Source organism: Silurus aristotelis (assembly GCF_946808225.1).
Source record: "Silurus aristotelis genome assembly, chromosome: 8".
Classification (NCBI taxonomy): Eukaryota; Metazoa; Chordata; class Actinopteri; order Siluriformes; family Siluridae; genus Silurus; species Silurus aristotelis.
This window is the reverse complement of record NC_139581.1, coordinates 27,695,258-27,714,540: the sequence shown is the minus strand read 5'-3', so window position 1 is coordinate 27,714,540 and position 19,283 is coordinate 27,695,258. Positions and strand designations below refer to the sequence as shown.

General features: G+C 39.9%; 3 protein-coding genes across 5 annotated transcripts in view; 2 read left to right on the top strand and 1 right to left on the bottom strand.

Moving 5' to 3' along the window:
- fbxo46 (F-box protein 46) overlaps window positions 1–19,283 on the bottom strand; it is a 143,652-nt gene that overhangs the window by 10,835 nt on the left and 113,534 nt on the right. The gene's annotated exons all lie outside the window — the stretch shown is intronic.
- Window positions 456–11,879, top strand: coq8b (coenzyme Q8B). Of its 2 annotated transcripts, none has more exons than XM_083548886.1 (15): window positions 456–571; window positions 2,536–2,717; window positions 2,801–3,106; window positions 3,967–4,033; window positions 4,969–5,040; window positions 6,296–6,415; window positions 6,530–6,615; window positions 7,540–7,680; window positions 8,543–8,624; window positions 8,712–8,805; window positions 10,153–10,294; window positions 10,401–10,508; window positions 10,755–10,820; window positions 11,107–11,193; window positions 11,479–11,879. In XM_083548886.1, the coding sequence occupies exons 2-15, from the start codon at window positions 2,541–2,543 to the stop codon at window positions 11,758–11,760; spliced, it is 1,830 nt and encodes a 609-aa protein (XP_083405012.1). In that variant the 5' UTR covers window positions 456–571; window positions 2,536–2,540; the 3' UTR covers window positions 11,761–11,879. The 2 variants fall into 2 exon arrangements, with proteins under 2 accessions (XP_083405012.1, XP_083405013.1); XM_083548887.1 differs by having other exon boundaries at window positions 463–571; window positions 2,539–2,717.
- The window catches only part of numbl (NUMB like endocytic adaptor protein), a 51,196-nt gene continuing 46,311 nt past the window's right edge, over window positions 14,399–19,283 (top strand). The window contains exon 1 of one of the 2 annotated variants that reach the window (XM_083548872.1): window positions 14,399–14,712. The gene's annotated coding sequence lies outside the window, so the exon portion shown is untranslated. The remainder of the gene's footprint in view (window positions 14,713–19,283) is intronic. The other variant, XM_083548870.1, reaches the window with a different exon arrangement.

The following is a 19,283-nucleotide window of genomic DNA, read 5'->3' as shown; positions in this document are numbered from 1 at the left end:
GTTGAGGTTATTGTACACCTGCTAGATGGCCCCGGTTTCGCCAACTCAAAATCTGATTGAAGCGAGTTTCATTGTTGTGTATTTGAAGCTACAGGAACAACACTGTTAAAGGTGGATTTCTTTAACCCTGGCAACACGTGACAGCTGAAATAGGATTGGATAGAAATAAAAAAGAATATAAAAAATAAAATCGACTATTGAGTTATTATTTAAGAAATAAATATTATAAAGTACGTCAGTGATTTTAATATTGTTTACCCAGTGTCTGGGTTTAATACACGAACCCATTATTTTATGCACATTATATATATAAAGTCTTATTTTTTTCTTGAGAAAAACATGGATTTAAAACAATGTTGTTTTCACTTCATCCCGCCTCTTCTTCGAGCCCCAGGTTTGATTGGCTGCCCTTGTCTGTTATCCGAACATATAATTTGTCGTCAAACGTGGGAGGAGGAATCTGATTGGCTGAACTGCACGTCCGTTTTCTCAGCTACTTCCGGTTCTCGGTTATCACACCGTGGCGACTCTGGAGCTGCAGAAGGACACCTCGTAATATTGACAAACATTGGTAAGTAAGTAAGATTTCTTGCAGATGTGTGTTTTTTCTTTTTTGTAGAAATGTAGGGTGATGTTTTATTTTAGATCAGATCAGATCAGATCAGACAGTGGTGGAATGCACACAAAGGTGATTGCCAAACGCAGTGAAAAAAAAGAGAGAAGAAGAAGAAAAAAAAGAAGGAAGAACTGATTATTTATATTCACGTGTGTTCTTAAGATTGCACCAAGTTTCACTACAACCTAAGAGCTAGTACACGTGTTTACAATCCTGATTCTGGAGAACCACATTTTCAGACACACACACACACACACACACACACACACACACACACACACAAGGACAGTTAGATCCACCCTCCTAATGTAAAGATCTAGATCTCGTAAATCAGATCTAGATTTCCCATTTAGATCTGCAGGCCACGTGATATTCCAGCAAAACCTGTCATCTAGTCCACAAAGAGACACTATATGGCCAAAACGTGTCCAATACGTGGACACGTGACCATCGCACTCACGTGTTTTCATTCCTTTAGGGTTGAAAGCACACAAAGGTATGGACTGTGTTTTAGTCATGAGAAGTTCAGAATTATTTTAGTGACTTGGTTTTTTGAATTTCGTTCATCAAAAGGAACAAATCTTTTTTTTTTTAAGAATTAATTTAGTTAATTTCATTCCTTTGATCAGAAAAGCAGATCCCCCACAAACTAATCCGGTAAAAAAATATGAAATATGGCAATGCTTATATGGACAAATTGTGATCAACAGAATGAGGAGTTCACCTCTCATATCTTCTGGTCTGTGCCGTTACATCGTTTGCCATGTGACTTCGGTAAATATTGTAACAATAATCTCAAGATTTGGACAAAAAATAAAAAAACCCTGATCTATTGCATTGTGTAGCGTCTATGGGAGTCATGTGATCGACGCACGAACGACTCGGACTAGAAGAGTCGAGAGATAAACTGTTCTGTTTAGTTTTAAAAACTTTGCAAATGTTCATTCGCCCATTCGAAAACGATCACTCTTTGGGACGACTTAAAAAAAATAAAAATAATAATAATATGTCTCTTCAATACCGTCTTTTTTACCTTGTGCACAATCCCAGCTCCATGAAGAAAGACATGGACCTTAACTATTATTCAGAGTGACTTACAACTAAAGGTTGTAAAAGGTTGAGGGCCTTACTCAAGGGCCCAGCAGGGGGCACAGTGGAGATGCTGTGATTTGAACTAGTGACCTTCCATACTTTTGACCAAAATCCTCCTTTAACATGAATAACAGCTTTACACACACTTGGTATCCAGACAGTTATCACCAGACGTTCAGCTGAAATACTGGGTAGTTTATAGGTTTCTCTCTGACTTTGCGATCCAGAGCAGTTCAGGAGGATTTAGGTACAGTATCCCTGATGGATAACACTCCAGCCAACTGTTTGCTCTTAAACACAGAGCTTGAACATATGCTTTGGCTCATTGTCTTGTTGTATGGGGTTCCGTTCCAATCAACAACAGTCCAGATGGAATTGCGTGGTGTAATTGTCAAGTATGGAACGGGTTGCCATGTTGGTTCAGGATTCCTTTTACTTGGCGGGAATAAGTCTCCAACTATCCCTTGCGCCAAAACAACACCAAACCATTAAACTTTCACTTCCATGTTGGACCTTGGGGGTGATGCAGTCTGTAAACATTTGACATAAGATCTTCTGGTGGTGGCAAAAGTTTCTATAGACTCGTATGTCCCCAGTCCCACTGACAAATTCTTGTGTGTTTTTTGCATTAACGTAGTTTGTATAGAAACAAAAGGAACGTTTGCACTATATTGCCAAAAGTATTGGGTCACCAGACCTTTCCATTTTTCCTGCTAGTAACACATCAACTTTGAGGACATGTTCACTTGATGCCTCATATGATGGGGATAATCAGTGTTATTCACTTTACCGGCCATAATATATATAATGTGTGGATGTTTATATAGCAGAAATGCTGTCAGAGGTGCTCCAGGTAGTGCGCGGTGCCGGCAAAGTCGGCGCTGCATTCGCCGTCATGCAGGGGGAGCAGCTTCGGTTGATCGGCTGTAACTCAACTCTGGGGGCAGGAATCAAAGCTGCCCAGGATGCAGTTGTAGCCTGGACCGGCACCGTAATGAGACAGGACGAGGTATATTACGTTTTTCTCTTGTAGTCTTTGTACAAAAGAAACGTCATTACTCCTGCTATTTATTTCTGTTGTATTTCTAACAGACACCGAAGTCCGAGGAGTTCCCGGACATTGAAGGATGGGAACAGATGGATGACCATGAAGCAGCTAAATGGGCCGTGGGCTCGGAGCTCGCGCCGGATATCACCAGCAAGGATGATATCTACGCTCCAACAGGAGCACCCAAAGGAAATGGCTGGCCTGGGCAAAGTGCTCGGTTCTTGCACGTCATGGTGCCTCGTAATCACACGAGGTTCGTTCACGACTCTGTGGTGGCCAGGCTAAGTCCGGAGGACATCAAAAAGGCTCGGGAGGTTAAACAGAGTACCGCCCGGCCTGTTCGGCAGAAGGTGAGAACAGATGCAGTGGATTATGGAGTGTGCTTGTGGAGATTTGTGCCATAAGGGTGTTAGTCAAGTCAGGTACTGATGTAGGTGAAGTGAGGAGGCCTGGGGTGCAGTCAACATTCATCAGAAAAGGTGTTTCAATAGAGTTGAGGGTCAGAGCTCTATAGCAGGAGATCTTCTACTTCAACCCATGGAAAGAAGTGTCCCTTTAAACTTTCACTTGAGGAAAAGTACAAAAGTATTTGCCTTCAGATGTACCAAAGTATCCAAAGTACTATAATATTTTTGTCTTTCGATTAGCATTTTTGTCTCTTTGCTTAATCGACTCTTTGATGTGCAAAGGCTCCGATGTTACCTTCAGCACACTGTTAATAGAATGATATTAATGCGTCAAAACCACCGATTTTTATGAATTAAAATGACCATGAGACCAAACCTACTTTGCTGTTGAACTGACGCTGAACTGTATGTGGGTGATAAGTAGATACCAGCAAGCGTCAATCAAAAACGAGTTCAAAATGGAGCCGATTGGCAGCTCGACGCGTGTTTGACCAGTTGTTTTTATCCACAAATAATTACAAAAGGAACGTAAAAAGTACGTTTGAAATAAAATGAAGTTACCGCCTTTTTAAATGGAAATAGGTCAGTGAAGTACAGATACGTGAAAAAGCTACTTAAGTAGCTTTACGTAGGTAAACCGGGTTGCTGGAAAGGCAGCGTCCTTAAGTGATCAGAATTGTTGTATCGAGTCTGTTAATGTAAAGCCGTAATTTTTATTTGGATGTAAATCATAATGTAAGATGAAGTACATTAATGTTTTAGTGGAGGGTTTGAACATGACCCGCAATCTGATTTCCTTTCAGCTTAATGAGCGAGCCAAAGAAAGGAAGGTTCCTGTGACTCGGCTTAGTCGACTTGCAAATTTTGGGGGTGAGTACCGCAGGGCCACCAAATTTTCACATTTCCGAGACTCTGGTTATGAATTGAAATGACGGCGAGGCAAAATTCCGCAACGCTAACGATCCGCAAGTACATACAGTAGTAGAGATGCAAAATGAGTACGGAAGCCATACGAGGTCATACGCTAATCCGTACGCTAATCCAATCTTAATGTTGAGGCAAAGGCTCACAAACCCACTCAGCACAAATACTGTACATTTAAAAGAGTAACCTTGCTAAACATTAGCATTTCTGAAAAAAAGTCTGACAGGAAATACTTTACATAATCAGACTTTTTACTCCAATAAGAATTCTCTATATGCGTTTTTAAGCAAAAAGGATTTTATGCACCACATGTAATGTATTTTGTGTAAGTTATTAATCCGATCTATAGCTGTTGGCAGCTTTTTGTAATTACTTTTTAAGCAGCTGCCAGATGATTTACCATTAGTATCTTGAACTTGTTGTTCTACTCCATCGAAAGCAAAAAAATACCCAAATGTAAAGATGACAATTCAAATAAATCATTTACAGTTATGGCATTTAGCAGTTATGGCATTTAGCAGACGGCCCTTATCCAGAGCGACTTACAACTGAGCAGTTGAGGATTAAGGGCCTTGCTCAAGGGCCCAGTAGTAGCAGCTTGGTGGTGCTGGGATTTTTACCAATGCCTTAACCACTGAGCTACAACTTCCTAATCGCCATCTCAAAAAATGGCTTCCTTTACCATCTCTTGCCAGTTTGGGGTTCCTAATAATCTTCAAACAGGATTTTCTCCACATGAACCGAGCTTGTAGATTTCTACCGTATTTTACAAAATACAATGTCGCAGATTCAAGTTTCCCTCCTTCTTGCATTTGGAGGGACCACGATTTAAATTAGTTTTGACAACACGTCGACGCTGTACTCATTCTAGATTCTTGCAGGTTTAGCCGTTGGACTGGGTATTGGCGCCATCGCTGAGGTGGCGAAGCAGTCGTTCGGAGGCAAAAAACCAGGTGAGAACATATTATTATTCGTGGACACCTAATCATAAGATTTGTATGTGCATTTTGAATGTTTTATTTCACATTTAGTCCCCATTTGCTGTTATAATAACCTCGACTCTTTTTGGTAGATGATTCACTAGATTTTGTGGAGATTCTGTGGATAATGTTTAAAAATACCCTCTTTGTTCCTCTTATTTTGCGGGTTCTACTGTATAGCATATTGTACAGTATGTATACTGCTATTTTGTGTGTTTTGTGTCTGTCCTGCACTGTTCTGTTTAGTGTCTTTTTGTTTTGCGCTGTTTGCACTACAATGACAACCATGTTCTACTGTGTTCTAAATGAAGCTCTATGTTGTGTGATGTAGCACCAGGGTCCTGGAGAAACGTTATTTCATTTCACTGTGTAGTGTGTCAGCTATATATTGTTGAAATGACAATAAAAAGTTTCTTGAATTGCGGTTTTTGGTGGAGGGTTTTGTGGAGATTTTATGGAGGTTTTGTGGAGCTTTTTTGAAGATTTGTGGAGGGCTTTGTGGAGGTTTTTTAGAGATTTGTGAAGGGCTTTGTGGAGTTTTTTGTAGATTTTGTGGAGGGTTTTTTGGAGGTTTTGTGGAGGATCTTTGGAGATTTTGTCGAGGGTTTTGTGGAGGAATTTGTGAGGGTTTTGTGGAGATTTTGGTAAGGGTTTTGTGAAGAATTTGTGGTACTACATTCAAAAGTGTTAGACAAGTCAGGTAGTGATGTAGCTGAGATGAAGAGCCCTGAAGTGCAGTCACCATTCTAATTCATCTTGTTCAATAGGGTTGAGGTCAGAGCTCTATAGCAGGCGATCTTCCAGTCCAGACCATGTAAAGCAGGGGTGTCTATGCTTTCCACAAATAACTGGTGTGGGATCAGATTTTCATTTTAACTAATCAGTGGCTACACCTGATAGTAATTGAAAATGTAAATCATGAGATTTAAACCAGTAGAATTTGGAGTGGACTTGCTTGGTGGCATAAAATACCACCACTCACACCAGCCCTTTTTGGAAAAGATTGGGCACCCATGATTTAAAGATGATCTTCATGGAGCTAGCTTTGTGCACAGGGGCATTGTCATTCTGGAACAGGTTCGGATCTCCTAGTTCAAGTGAATAGAAAATTTCATTCTACCACATGTTTGGAAAAGTCAGGTGTTCCTTTGCTCGATTTTTAAATCACTGCAGATTTCTCTTGTCCCGACTTTTACGATTTAGCTAATTTATGTAATCCGTCTGTTAGAAACGGGAGCTGTGTTGGATTCGCCGCTCCTGTCCGAGGCCAACGCCGAGAGAATCGTCAACACGCTGTGTAAGGTGCGAGGGGCAGCGCTGAAGATCGGGCAGATGCTGAGCATTCAGGGTACAGCGAAACATCTTCCTTAACCACATAAAAACGGATTATGGACAGATTATTTTTCTTGATGTATGTACAAGCATTGTTTTGTAAAAATAGTGTTTTTTGTTATTTTTTTAGATAACAGCTTCATTAATCCACAACTGCAGAAGATATTTGAGAGGGTCAGACAAAGTGCAGACTTTATGCCCGCCTGGCAAACAAATGTAAGTTTCTTACCTTAAACCTGGATTTACACTGTAGGATTGTTTAAATTTTGCGTGTTTGTGTGTGAATACCACTAAAAGACACCAATAGGAAGACGGGATGGACTACGGTATTGGCAATGGAATGTTCTTGCCAGTGGACCGAAAAATACACAACATGGACAAACATTTCTGGAAGATTGGTTTTGAACATCCTATTCCACATTTAGTCCCCATTTTGCTTTTGTAATAACCTCTGGAAAGATGTTCTGCAAGTTATTTTGGGTAAAAAATATGGTTTCGTATTGAAACATTTATATTTTTCCTCTAAAATGTTACCACAAATGTTTGATGTTTTTGGATGCAGTAGCATGACATTCCCAATTCACTTGAACTAGGAGACTCGAACGTCTTCTAGCATGACATTGCATGTGTTCACAAAGCCAGCTTCTTGAAGATCTGGTTTTCATGGTTTGGAGTGGAAGGTCTCCTGCTACAAAGCTCTGACCATTAACCATATTGAACACCTTTGGAATCAATTGGAACACTGACTGACTCAGTTCCTGACTTTACTTTACTATTAACACCCTTGTGATTAAAAGCACAAATCTCCACCACCAAAATCGAGTGGAACATCTTCCCAGAAGAATGGAGGTTATTAGAAGATATGGAGAATAAATGTGGAACGGGATGTTCAAGAATCACATACAGGCAGAACTTTGTCTGTGAAGAGACAAGTGTCTCTGAAGAATGTGAGATTGAATTTTAACTCTTTCACAAGACTAAGGCGAGAGTTTTAACTCCAGGCCCTGTGACACACGTTCCCTTTTTTACCAACACGTTTAGGGATTAATATTTAGTTGAACACGTGTGTCAACAATAGATTGATAACTTTGGTCAACTGTTCTCTTTGTGCGTGTGTTCTGTGTCATGTCATGTGTATAGAAAGTCTTGGAGGAGGAGTTGGGGACTGACTGGAAGGACAGGCTGTTATCATTTCAGGACAAACCCTTTGCCGCTGCCTCCATTGGTCAAGTGCATCATGGAGTTCTGCTTGATGGAAGAGAAGTGGCTATGAAAATACAGGTAGGGAGCAGGAGTGGATTTGTAACAAGCGATAATAGAGATCACAAAACTGTATGTGAGAATACTAAAATTCAAAGGTGAAAGGTAAAATTAAGGTGAAAGATGCTGAGAGTTGGACTAAGGGTTAAGGGCCTTGCTAAGGGCCCCCAAAATTTGCAGCTGGGTGATACCAGGGCTTGCTGAATTAGAGGGTGTACTTTTTTCTGAATGTCATTTCATTTTATGGGAATAATAAAAAAAAAAAAGACGAGACTATTGGCGCTAACTGCAATTCTGACCAATTCTACCACGTCTGCGATTTCATCACGGTCAGCAAGTCAGAACAATAAACAAATGTCTTTGCTCCTGCGTGAAAATGGGCAAACTTGCCCCCGAGACGTCTGACACGACCTACGTTTGACATACGGCAATGTCGAGACAAGTCTTTCGTGGCGTTTTGAGCGGAACGCGCGCTTCAAGAGCGGAAGAACGTCACTGGAAAATGGCGAGAGATCAGAAAGACCTTTAACAAGCTCGAACCCCTGAGTATATCGACCATTCAGCAACTCGTGCATGATGATCGTCGGATTCACACGATCTCACTTCCGCACCCACCCTTCTCAACGATTTGGCTCCTGCGGACTTCGCCATCTTCCTAAAGAGGAACATCCAGCTCAAAGGTCACCGTTTTGACACCATAGCTTGAGTTCTGGTGCGAATTTCAGAAGGTGCTCAACACTATTTGAAAGACTTCTAGGACGTTTTCCAGAGTGGCAGGAATGCTGGGGGCGCTGTATTGCTGTGCAAGGGGAATATATTGAAGGTGATGGTGTGTAAATGTTGATAAACACTTACTGCTAACCTATTTACTCTTCCTGGACAGTACCCGGGAGTGGCCGAGAGTATCAAAAGCGATGTCAATAACTTGATGTCTGTGCTGAAGATGAGCGTACCCCTTCCCGAGGGTGAGAAACGGCAAACGTTTTCACATAGAACTTTTTTTTTGATTGATAGCTGGGAATTTATTTGTATTTTTGTTTATTTTGTACCAGGACTTTTTGCAGACAGCAGCCTCGAGGTCCTTCACAGAGAGCTTGCCTGGGAGTGTGACTACAGACGTGAAGCAAAGTGTGCCAAGCGCTTCAAGTAAGGGCTTTTGGTGTATTTACAATAAACTTACTTTTGGCTTCTCCCGTTAGAGGTTGCCACAGCGGATCCTCCACATGTTTGATTTGGCACATGGTTTTTACGCTGGATGCCCTTCCTAACGCAACCCTCCCCAATTTATCCGGGCTTGGGACCGGCACTGAAAGTGGCTGGGGTTGGTTTCCTGACCAGGGATCGCAGTGGGACCGAATAGGGATCGAATGTTCAGGAACGTTAGGAATAATAAGGTACCATAGGGGCTGCGGAGGTGCATCTAAAATTCGAGGATTTTCTCATCTCGCCCCCCTTGGAATGTAACCCCCACGGGTTCCGGAGGACCACTGTATATACACCATATGGACATATTTCGGGACACTGGACTTTTCCAGTCATATGTGGTTCTTTCACAAACAGTTTTGGAGTTGAAGGAACACAATCGTAATCGGATGTATTTGTTGGGGTAGCATTAGTTTTGAACGCCAATTGAACTAGGAGACCAAAAGCTGTTTCAACATGATACAAAGGCAGTTCCATGAAGATTTGCTTTACATGGGATGGGGTGGATTTTGAATGGATTTCTATAAAGCTCTGGCCTCAACCCTGTTGAAGACATTTGGAATGAATTGGAACACTGAGTGCACTTTAGGCACAGTAAGGAAGTAAATGTAATTAATTACTGTACCTAAGTAGCTTTTTCATGTATCTGTACTTTACTGAAGTATTTCCATTTGACTTTGACTTTACTTACTTGACTTGCTGAGAGTCACATTTGAGTCTTTTCACATAAACTGAGTTGCTTAAGCAAAGAGTCATGTGACAAAAATGATAATAGATAAATCATAGTACTTTGGTTACTTAAGTACATTTGAAGGCAAACACTTTTGTAAATTTACTGAGGTAAAATTTTACCGAGCAAATCTCTACTTTTACTCAAGTACATGGTTTGTGTCCACCATCTTCCCATGGAACATCTTTGCAGAGAAGTGCAGGTTATTAGACCAGCGAAAAATGGAATAAATGTGGAACAGGATGGTAAAAACGTACATATTTATCCACAAAATATGTTCATCTGCCCACTTTGCATCCATTGTCCTAGTTGTAATGAAGACTTGAGTCAGCAACGTTTTCTACTCACATGTCAGGTGATACTAAACTGAAAGCAGCAAAACCCCAATTCTTTTTACTTCAAATTTTATAGATATTGTGTTTTAACCACTAGACTTGTCCCTAAACTGCTTTCCACAAATAAATAGATTGCGTATAAAATTTTCATGTATAATCCAGTCCCTATAAGTTCTTCCCTAAGCGGTGACTACAGTAGATTAACCTTCTATTTGAACCCTGCAGGACTCTAATGGAAGGAAACCTGATCTTCAAAGTCCCAGAGGTCATCGATGAGCTCACCACAGGCCGTGTGATCACAATGGAGCTTATCAACGGAGTCCCTCTGGACAGCTGCGTGGATCTGGATCAGGAGATCAGGAACAAGGCGAGTCCAGACTCTGGATTTATCTCTTTGGATTCACACGGACTCCATGCTGGCAAATTCAAATAGCAAAAAAAATCAAGATTCTTTTCAATTCGCTTCTCCACAGATATGCTTCAGCATCTTGCAGTTGTGTCTCCGAGAACTCTTCGAGTTTCGCTTCATGCAGACGGACCCCAACTGGTCCAACTTCTTCTACAATGCGGAGGAGGACAAGGTAAGCGTTGAATCTGTTGTTCGTATCCAATCCATTGGATAAATTCTACTGTAACCGCTCATGATGTTGCTGCGTCTTTTCTTATGTCATTGTTCATCTGCCCACTTTGCATCAAGAACATATTGAGTATAATGAGGTGCAAGTGAGGTTGTGAGGTGCACGATAATGCCATATTCAACGACTACTCGAATACGAATGTGGATATGGAGAATGCTTGTAACAGTTGCTTTCCTTTGTGTTTTTCAGATTTACTTGTTAGACTTCGGTGCTTGCAGGGAATACCCAAAGGCCTTCACTGATGATTACATTGAGGTGTGAGGAATTTTTTTTTATGTTTTTCCCTCCTGACTGGATTTCTAAAATCCAGGACAATTTAAAAATAACACTTCAAACATTAAATTAAATATATTAGTGAAATATTGTGTTAGGATACATATTGTGTACATTTTTAAAATTACATATCACACAGACTGTTTTCAGCAGTTTTCATTCGGTAGGAAGTCTTTTTTTTTATTTATTTGCTTGTTAGTTTGTTTCTTTTGAGTAAAATCTGTTCAATTGGATAAAACCTAAAATGCCATGTTTGGTACACCACTAGGTGGTGCACGCGGCCTCAGTCGGAGATCGAGCCCGAGTTCTGCAGAAATCCAAAGACTTGAATTTTCTCACTGGCTACGAAACCAAGGTTTGAGTCTTTTACTCCTCCCTGACTTTTACTTACACAACTTACATAACCTTGCAGCTTTCTGTCTGTCTTGCTCTGTCATACCTTTTCTTTCTTTCTTTCTTTCTTGCTCTGTCATAACCTTTCTTTCTGTCTTTCTTTCTTGCTCCGTCATACTCTTTCTTTCTTTCCTTCTTTTTTGCTCGGTCTTGCTCTGTCACACCCCTTTTTTCTTTTGCTCTCTCTCTTTTTGTCATAACCTCTTTCTTTCTTTGTCATAACGTCCTCCGTGTCTCCGTCCCCCAGGCTTTCGCGGACGCTCACGTAGAAGCGGTGATGATCCTGGGAGAAGCGTTCGCCTCTTTGGACGCCTTCGACTTCAGCACCCAGAGCACAACGCGTCGCATCCACAACCTGCTCCCGGTGATGCTGCGTCACAGGCTCACTCCTCCTCCCGAGGAGACGTATTCCCTGCACCGCAAGATGGCCGGCTCCTTCCTCATCTGCTCCAAGCTCAAGGCGCAGATTCCCTGCCGAGAAATGTTCCTCGACATCTACGAAGCGTACAAACGTCAGCGTGGAGAATAGACTCAGCCGAGACGCCTGTCTGGAATATGAGAACTTTTTTTTATTTTTTTTTTTATTTTATTAAATGAGTGTCATGACTGAGGAGTTTAATCACAAATAAAAAGGAAACGTGTGTGTGTTTTTCATGTTTTCTTTGACAGACCTCACACACTTGGACAGGTGGAGAATTGAATTGTTACACTCCTTGCAGAATTAAGTGATGTGTTGTTATTCGTATCTACCTTTTTTTTTGTTTGTTTTTTAGTTTTTTTGACCTTTGTAACATAAAGAATCCAGTCAGAGTCCGAATGGTGGGCTTGAATAATTCGCCCAAGTTTTCACCTTTTTATGCCCCACCCCCATATCACAATTTTTTTCTATTCTTTTTTTTTTTTCTACCCAAGTTATTTTTATTTTCTCACTTTGTTTTCCTGTATTTTCTTTTTAATATTATTCTTTTTTTTTCCTTTGCCATTTTTCCCCCTTTTTTTTCTTTCTTTCGCTCACTGCTCTCTCTTATTTTCAATCTCTTGTTTTTTGTTGTCACTTGCCTGCATTCTTCTTTTTTACTGTTTTTCTCCATTTATTTTTTTTTACTTCTATTTTTCTTTGTCGTTATCTTTTTGTCATAACATTCTTTCTCTCCGTCATAATTTTTCTTACTTTTCTTTTTCTCTTTTTTTTTTTAGCTTTTATTTTTCTTTTTCTCATGACATTCTTTCTTTCTGTCATAATTTTTTTCTTTTTTTTATTCTATTTTTCTGTCATAACTTTTTCTTTTTCTGTAATTCTTTTTCTCTCTTTTTTACTTCTATTTTTCTTTTTCTGTCATAATTTTTCTTTGGTTACTTTTTCTGTCATTCTTTTTCTTTTTTACTTCTATTTTTCTTTCTCTGTCATAATTTTTTTTATTTTTTTCTTTCTATTTGTCATAACCTTTCTTACTTTCTTTGTTTCTCTGTCAAACTTTTTTTTTATCCTTTTCACTTAATAATGATTTTTCTCTTTCTCTCTCGCTCTCTTTCTTTGGCCATTTGTTCTGCATTAAATTCTCATTTTCTTTTTTTTCCTTTCACCTTTTTCTCCCCTGTTTCTTCCCTGTTTATTTCACACTTTATAAACACTGTTTTCAATTTTTTTTTGAGGAATTATAAATCTAGATTAAGAAGTGAGTCAGCAGTAGTCGAGTTTGCGCTTACAGAAAGAAAGGGTGAGTTTCTCTTCATCTTCAGTGAGCTTCATCCTGCTCAGGGTCGCAGTGGATTACTGGGTGTGATGTCGGATTTACACCCTGCATCAAATCCATGTTCTAGAATTAGCTTTTTTTCAGAGGTGGGAGAAAACCCTAGAACCTCAGAGGAGCTGTGAGAGGGCAATATAACTATGTACTTATGTCTACCTACATGATTGTGGTTTTTTTTGGAGGTTTTTAACATTACAATATATTTTATACAGATAATCATCATTGATGTCCAGTATTAAATAGTAATAAAGAAGAGTTTGAAGTGAACCCGCTTCAGTCACGTCCATGGGATACACAATCCTTTACATTATTCATTTCTTTAACAGACACACACACTGGCTTCATTGTATGTGGAAACCTGATCACACTTTCGGGGTTTTGGTGTGTTTTGTTCACCGAATATCAATGTATGACCAGTGCGGCTGCAGAGTCACAATAAAAAAAAGTTTTCATTTTAAATAATCCAGAAAATAGACCTGGATTTTGTTTGCATGCTGTTTTGGGATTGACCTCAGATTCTGAACATGAAAGAGAACTTGCTTAGAAAAACCTCAGGTCATATTTGGTCAGGAATTCAAGTAGCTTTGATTTAAAAATTGTACATTTCAAGTTTACAATTTAAAGTTCAATTCCACCTGAAAGTTGACCAAAGTGGTGTACAGTAATAATAGTATAGAAACAGTCTACTTAAGTACAGTATTTGTACTTCATTAATTCTCATCTCTTTTATTGTAGAATTAAAATGTATTGTAGAATTAAAAACTACTTAATGCACGTAATTCCCTGTCCATATCAATCATTACCGACCAATCTTGCTTTCTGTCCCACATGTCAGTACTGAGCTGGGTAAAAAGGCCTTTGTTTATTCTGCTCCCTTTACATGGAATTTGCTGCAGAACAACTTAAAACTTAGTGAATTGATTCCTTTGAGTGTTTTTAAGTTAAGAATGAGATCTTTTGAGTTGGACTCCCTCACATGTCAATGTTTTTAATTGAGATTTCATTGTAAGTGCATAATTGGCTTTCAAACTGTTTCTATTAATTTATTTGTCTTTATTTTCATGTTTTTTGTGTGTCTTTGTACGTATGTAATGATGTGATGTAATTCAGCTGCCTATCTTGGCCAGGTCTCCCTTGCAAAAGAGATTTTTAATCTCAATGGGCTTCTCCTGGTTAAATAAAGGATAAAAAAAAAAAAAAAATGTAAACAAAAACTAGCATGCAATGTTTCACTGAAATGAATCGAATTGACCTCCTCTAAGAATACAGGAGCAGGAGTACCTGAAAAGCAGCAGGTGCGATTACCGTTTTGGCCACCAGATGTCAGTGTTGAGGTTAATTTGCATTAGAGCGTCCCTAAACCAATAGGGCGCTGAGAGGGCGGGGTTTGGTGGTTGATGGGGCGTGGTTTAGTAGTGGGCGGAGCCTCGGATTGGATCCTAGATTCTGCGCCAGTGGCCGCTCCAGCGAAATAACAAAAGCCGCTGATTCGGAATCGGTTCTAGAAAAAAAAAATCCGTTTTACTCTTTATTTTTCTTTTCTATTTTTATAAGTCCACCAGTCCTTCTTAATTCGTTTGATGTACACGCAAATCTGATCTAGATGGTCTGAAATCATCTCTGCTTTGGATTACACAAAAGGCTGTGTGTGTGTGTGTGTGTGTGTGTGTGTGTGTGTGTGTATGTGTGTGTGTGTGTGTGTGTGGTTGGATTTCCCCATACCAGTTCTGGTAAGTCTTGTGGACCGCAACACACATTCATATACATCATGCATGTGATTTGTGCTGTATGACGTCAGAATGCAGGTTACAGGGAAGCGCGCACGTGCGAGATTCAGGGTTGAATGAACACCGCATGCCATCCAGGAGCTCGTGGTGGAGCATCACTGGGTTTCCTTCAGGGAGCATCAGCATCACTGCAGCAAGTGCACTTCAGGGCTGGGATGCTTAGAGTTCATGGAAAAACAGAGCACAATGTGCGGATGTGTGGACGAATAATTATATGATGATGATCATCATCAGATGCACTAATTGAAAATGGGATAACTTTTCAGAAGTGATTGCAGACCTGATTAGTCAATAACATGTTAATAACGTTGTTTGCAACATATTCATTAGTTCATCTTCAGGGTTGGAGTGGACCCTGATCCTATTGCGCGACTCCGGCAACGAGGCGGGAACGCACCCTGGATGGGACAGCAGTCCATCATAGGGCACCACACACACACACACACACACACACAAACGCACACATAGAGGCCGTTTAGAGTTGCCGGTTCACTTTCAGGAATGTTTCTTTGCAAGGACAGAGGAAACCAGGCAACCCTGAGGAACTGCGGAACTCATTTATGAATGATTGAAGCTACTGTTAATCAGAGAGGGAGAGAGAGAGAGGAAGAGAGAGAGAGAGAGAGAGAGAGTGGGAAGGAAGGAAAGTGAAAGATGACAATAATAGAAAAAAGGAGCAGCTCAAGTATCAGATCAGTTCATTGATATGTCCCCGTAAACACGTTTCAACCGAAAAAAAGACACAAATAATCCAGTGTAAAAGTCTGAAGAGTGTAAGATGAGATGTACTGTAGATGAGGTATAAGTGGGTGTCTCGAGCAGTAGAAAGCATAGAAGTATCGATGCGTGGTTCGGTGAGGAGTTCTTTACATGCCGTGTGTAGATCCGATTGTGAAGATTGTAAGAATCGGTGCCGAAAGTCTGAAAACGGGAAAAGTTTACGAGAGTCCCGACAGACTTTCAGGTCCTCAAACTTCCGCCATAAATCTGTGTTTTTGAGACTGTTCTCTTTGTTATTCGGTCGAGAAACACGAGGGTACGTAGCAGCTGGAGCCACATATGCACAGGGTCAGGCAGTTGCAGGCACTGGAGGAAGACGTCGCTCCCTTTGTAGGAATCAGGGTGTGACTCTACAGATTGAGCAAGTGCTACACCATATTGCATCCTGATGTCTACGAACGATTGCTGAGGGAAAATTCCATCCTGGACCACATCAAATAAGTTTTGACATTTTGGGGTCGGTTTGTTTGTTTGTTGTAATTTTGATGGTTCTTTTTTGTAATTCATGTCAGAAGTTAGCAGTTTACAGGGTCACAGAGGGGTGTTCAATTGCTAATGTCCATAGATTTTGATATTAGAATGTTCCAGAAGCATTAAGTTAACGGCTAGATAGCGAGCATCGAGATACGATTGTGATGGCCCTGATTAGCATGAAGGGTAAAGGTTTGGATGCTGATCTGTTTGAGAACACTTTACATATAAGGAAGTTATAAAGCTGGACATAGTAAAGGACTAAAGCCATGTTTTATCACTCTGTTTCGGAAGAGACGAAGTGAGGACGAATGCCTTTGACGGACTGCAGTTTCAGCAATCGCACTGTGCAACGTGGATCTCATTTACGTAGACTGTCCGATGATGACACCTATTAAATCGTAGGCTACTATGCAGGGCGGTACAAAAGAAAATGGCGCCATCAGCAGTTGCTATTCATATACAACATCAAACAGCTGATACACAGGGCAAAAATTTGTTTTTTTATGTGTAGGGAAAAAAATTAAGGGGGCGTCAGGGGAGGAGAATATGGACCTGGTCATTGGTAGCGAAAACAGGCCAACTTGGGAGTCCAGTTTTGCAAAGGGAAGGACACGTAAATGTAAACCTTGCTTACATGTACAGTCAAACAGAAAGTTCCTGAGAATATTGGAATCCCCATACTTTATGCTATTTCTTTTAGTTCCTTTTGCATAAATGGTACACAAGTTTTAGCGATATTGTGCGTCGATCAACACGGCATTAAATATGGGATTTTTTTTGGCTAGGTTGTAGCACCAAGCACACTGTGAGATGGCCATCATAAATGTATAACGATGTCAAAAAAAGGCTATCCTTGGCTACAAGATTGTCATAACTCTTTGACAGGATGATTTATGACTGCGAAAATAGTTGCCATGTTAGTTTCACGTGAGCCATCTTTTGTCTGGGACAGGCCAAAATCGCACATGCATAATTACCGTGGTCTGGTGCTAAACTGAAAGCTAGCGCTTCATTTATTTTGTGCTAAATTACTGTTAATAGCAGCAAATCCGAGACGCAGTTGGAGTTCACTTGTCAATATTAATAAATATAAATAATAATAAATTGTCCAGGGTGTGTTTTCATATTAATTTGAATAAATCTACTTGTTTTTGTGAAATGGTGCACGTTTTTCATTCAAATTTATCGAAACGTAGTCTTCCATCATCTTGTGTAATCGCCCTCGTTCACCACAGCTTTGTCCTGGAAAACCTCTTTACAATCTTTTTCACATGCTTTCAACCCTATACCAAAGTACTGCAGAACATCCAAGAGCTTTTATTCTGCGCTTCATTTAATAAGCTGTCAACGATTACCTCTAATAAGGCCCTATTTTTGTCTATTGTCCACATCTATTTTTGTTCCATCTGATTTTACAGTCATTGTTACACTGTTAAAAGAGAAGTAGATAGAAATCAAGCACAGACAAAAGAATGAACCAGACCATTATATGGCAACTAATCTGAGCGTGAACTATTCATAAAGCCATGCTAATATGCTAACACGACCAACGTTCACCTTACAAAATAATGTTACTGTGTGTAATTCAGGAGCTACTATGCTAACAACATTTAGCTTAGTAACAAATATGCTAATATGGGCAACATGCACCACAAGTAATAATGAATAACATGGATAACACTCCCCTCAGGAACCAAAATGCTAACATGAACGAAATTTGCCCCAGTAGCTAATATGCTCAAAAAGTTACCAAATAGCTAGTAGGCTAACACAAACAACACTCGCTCACATTCAAAGATGTTTGAGAGAAATGAGATGCACCAGTGATACATTTCAGTGTTTATTTTTACTCTGTATTGACAAAAGTTTGTGGACACCTGATTCATATGGGGACATCCCATTCCACATTTAATCCCCAACTGCCTCATACACTCTTCGGTCAAGATGTTTCACCAGATTCTGAGGAGATTTGTGCAGCCATGTTAGTAAGGTACTGAAGTAAGGTGAGGAGGCATGGGCTTGCAGCGTTCCAGTTTATGCAAAAGGTGTTCAGTAGGGTTGAGGGTCAAAACTCTATAGCAGGAGATCTTCCACTCCAACCCATGTAACCCATATCTTAATGGAGTTGGCTCTGTGCCCAGGGTGAATGGCTTGTTGGAACACATTTTGGGTGTCCTGAGTTTAAGTAAAGAGAAAATCTCATGCTAATGCATCCAAAATTGTGTACCTCAAAGTGTGAGGTGAAAAGTTGAGAAAAAACCACATACACACGTGTTAATGTAATAATGTAGCTATAGCCACTGTCTATTTCAGCATTTAACATTTAAGAGCGAGATAAATACGGACTGTGTAACATTATATTTTACAAGTCTTTCTCAGAAATACCAAGATCAATAATCAATCTTTATGCTTCCTTTGGTATACAAAGGTTTCACAATTGATTTCGCCTTAAGCTCTCACCACTGCTCTGTGTGTATTTAAACGGTCGATGAATTCTATGATATTTTTAGGCTAGGGTATCATACATGCGTCAACCTAAAAGAGTGCAGGAAATTACGCGATGACCTGCAACTAAGGTTAAACAAGCAACACAAAATCGGTTCAAATAAAATGAAATTTTTCATTGGCAACCCATTTTTTTAGGTCCATTAGCAAAGTTAAAACTTAGCTAAAACACATCAGTATTCCCAAACACCAGATACCTATGCTCTTTTAATGTGTGGGTTTCCTTTCTCCTCCAGCATTGCTGTTTATTTCTCCCCGGTTTAAAAATGCGTATAATGAAAAGGTGGTGGGCCGACTTTCCAAATACCGCGCAACTTCAATACTCGCGGGGGTTACATTCTATGACCCCTCGTGAGTAACAAAAAATGGCGAGGTTTTGACTCTCCTTTTGATGGTTCCTTTTTCAAGGGGAATTGCACATGTACTTTAGTGTAAACTTGACAGAAATCGTGAATTACTTGTCATAAATGGTTTATTTACTACTTTAAATGAATAATACAATAATAAAATAGTTTTTCAAACATAATATTAATAAAATAGAACTTTGTTACTTCGACCTTTCGAGCCACTCGCGGCTTCTCGTGAACTAGCAGATTTTCCCAAATTACTCTCGGTTCCAAATGTAAAGTCGTGAACTATCAAGGTTGGGGGTGTCAAGATCATGAGTATTCAGGTTCCAATGTATACAGTTGTAAAAAGCAAAAAAAGTATTGACTTAAAAATAATACATTTATACTGCAGTGGAGGTTAAACAC

Excerpts from the sequence above, each read along its gene's own strand:
- coq8b (XM_083548886.1), top strand. The coding sequence starts at position 2,541 with ATGCTGTCAGAGGTGCTCCAGGTAGTGCGCGGTGCCGGCAAAGTCGGC. Across the intron at positions 8,806-10,152 it reads AAGTGTGCCAAGCGCTTCAA|GACTCTAATGGAAGGAAACC; the intron begins GTAAGGGCTTTT and ends TGAACCCTGCAG. Across the intron at positions 10,295-10,400 it reads ATCAGGAGATCAGGAACAAG|ATATGCTTCAGCATCTTGCA; the intron begins GCGAGTCCAGAC and ends GCTTCTCCACAG.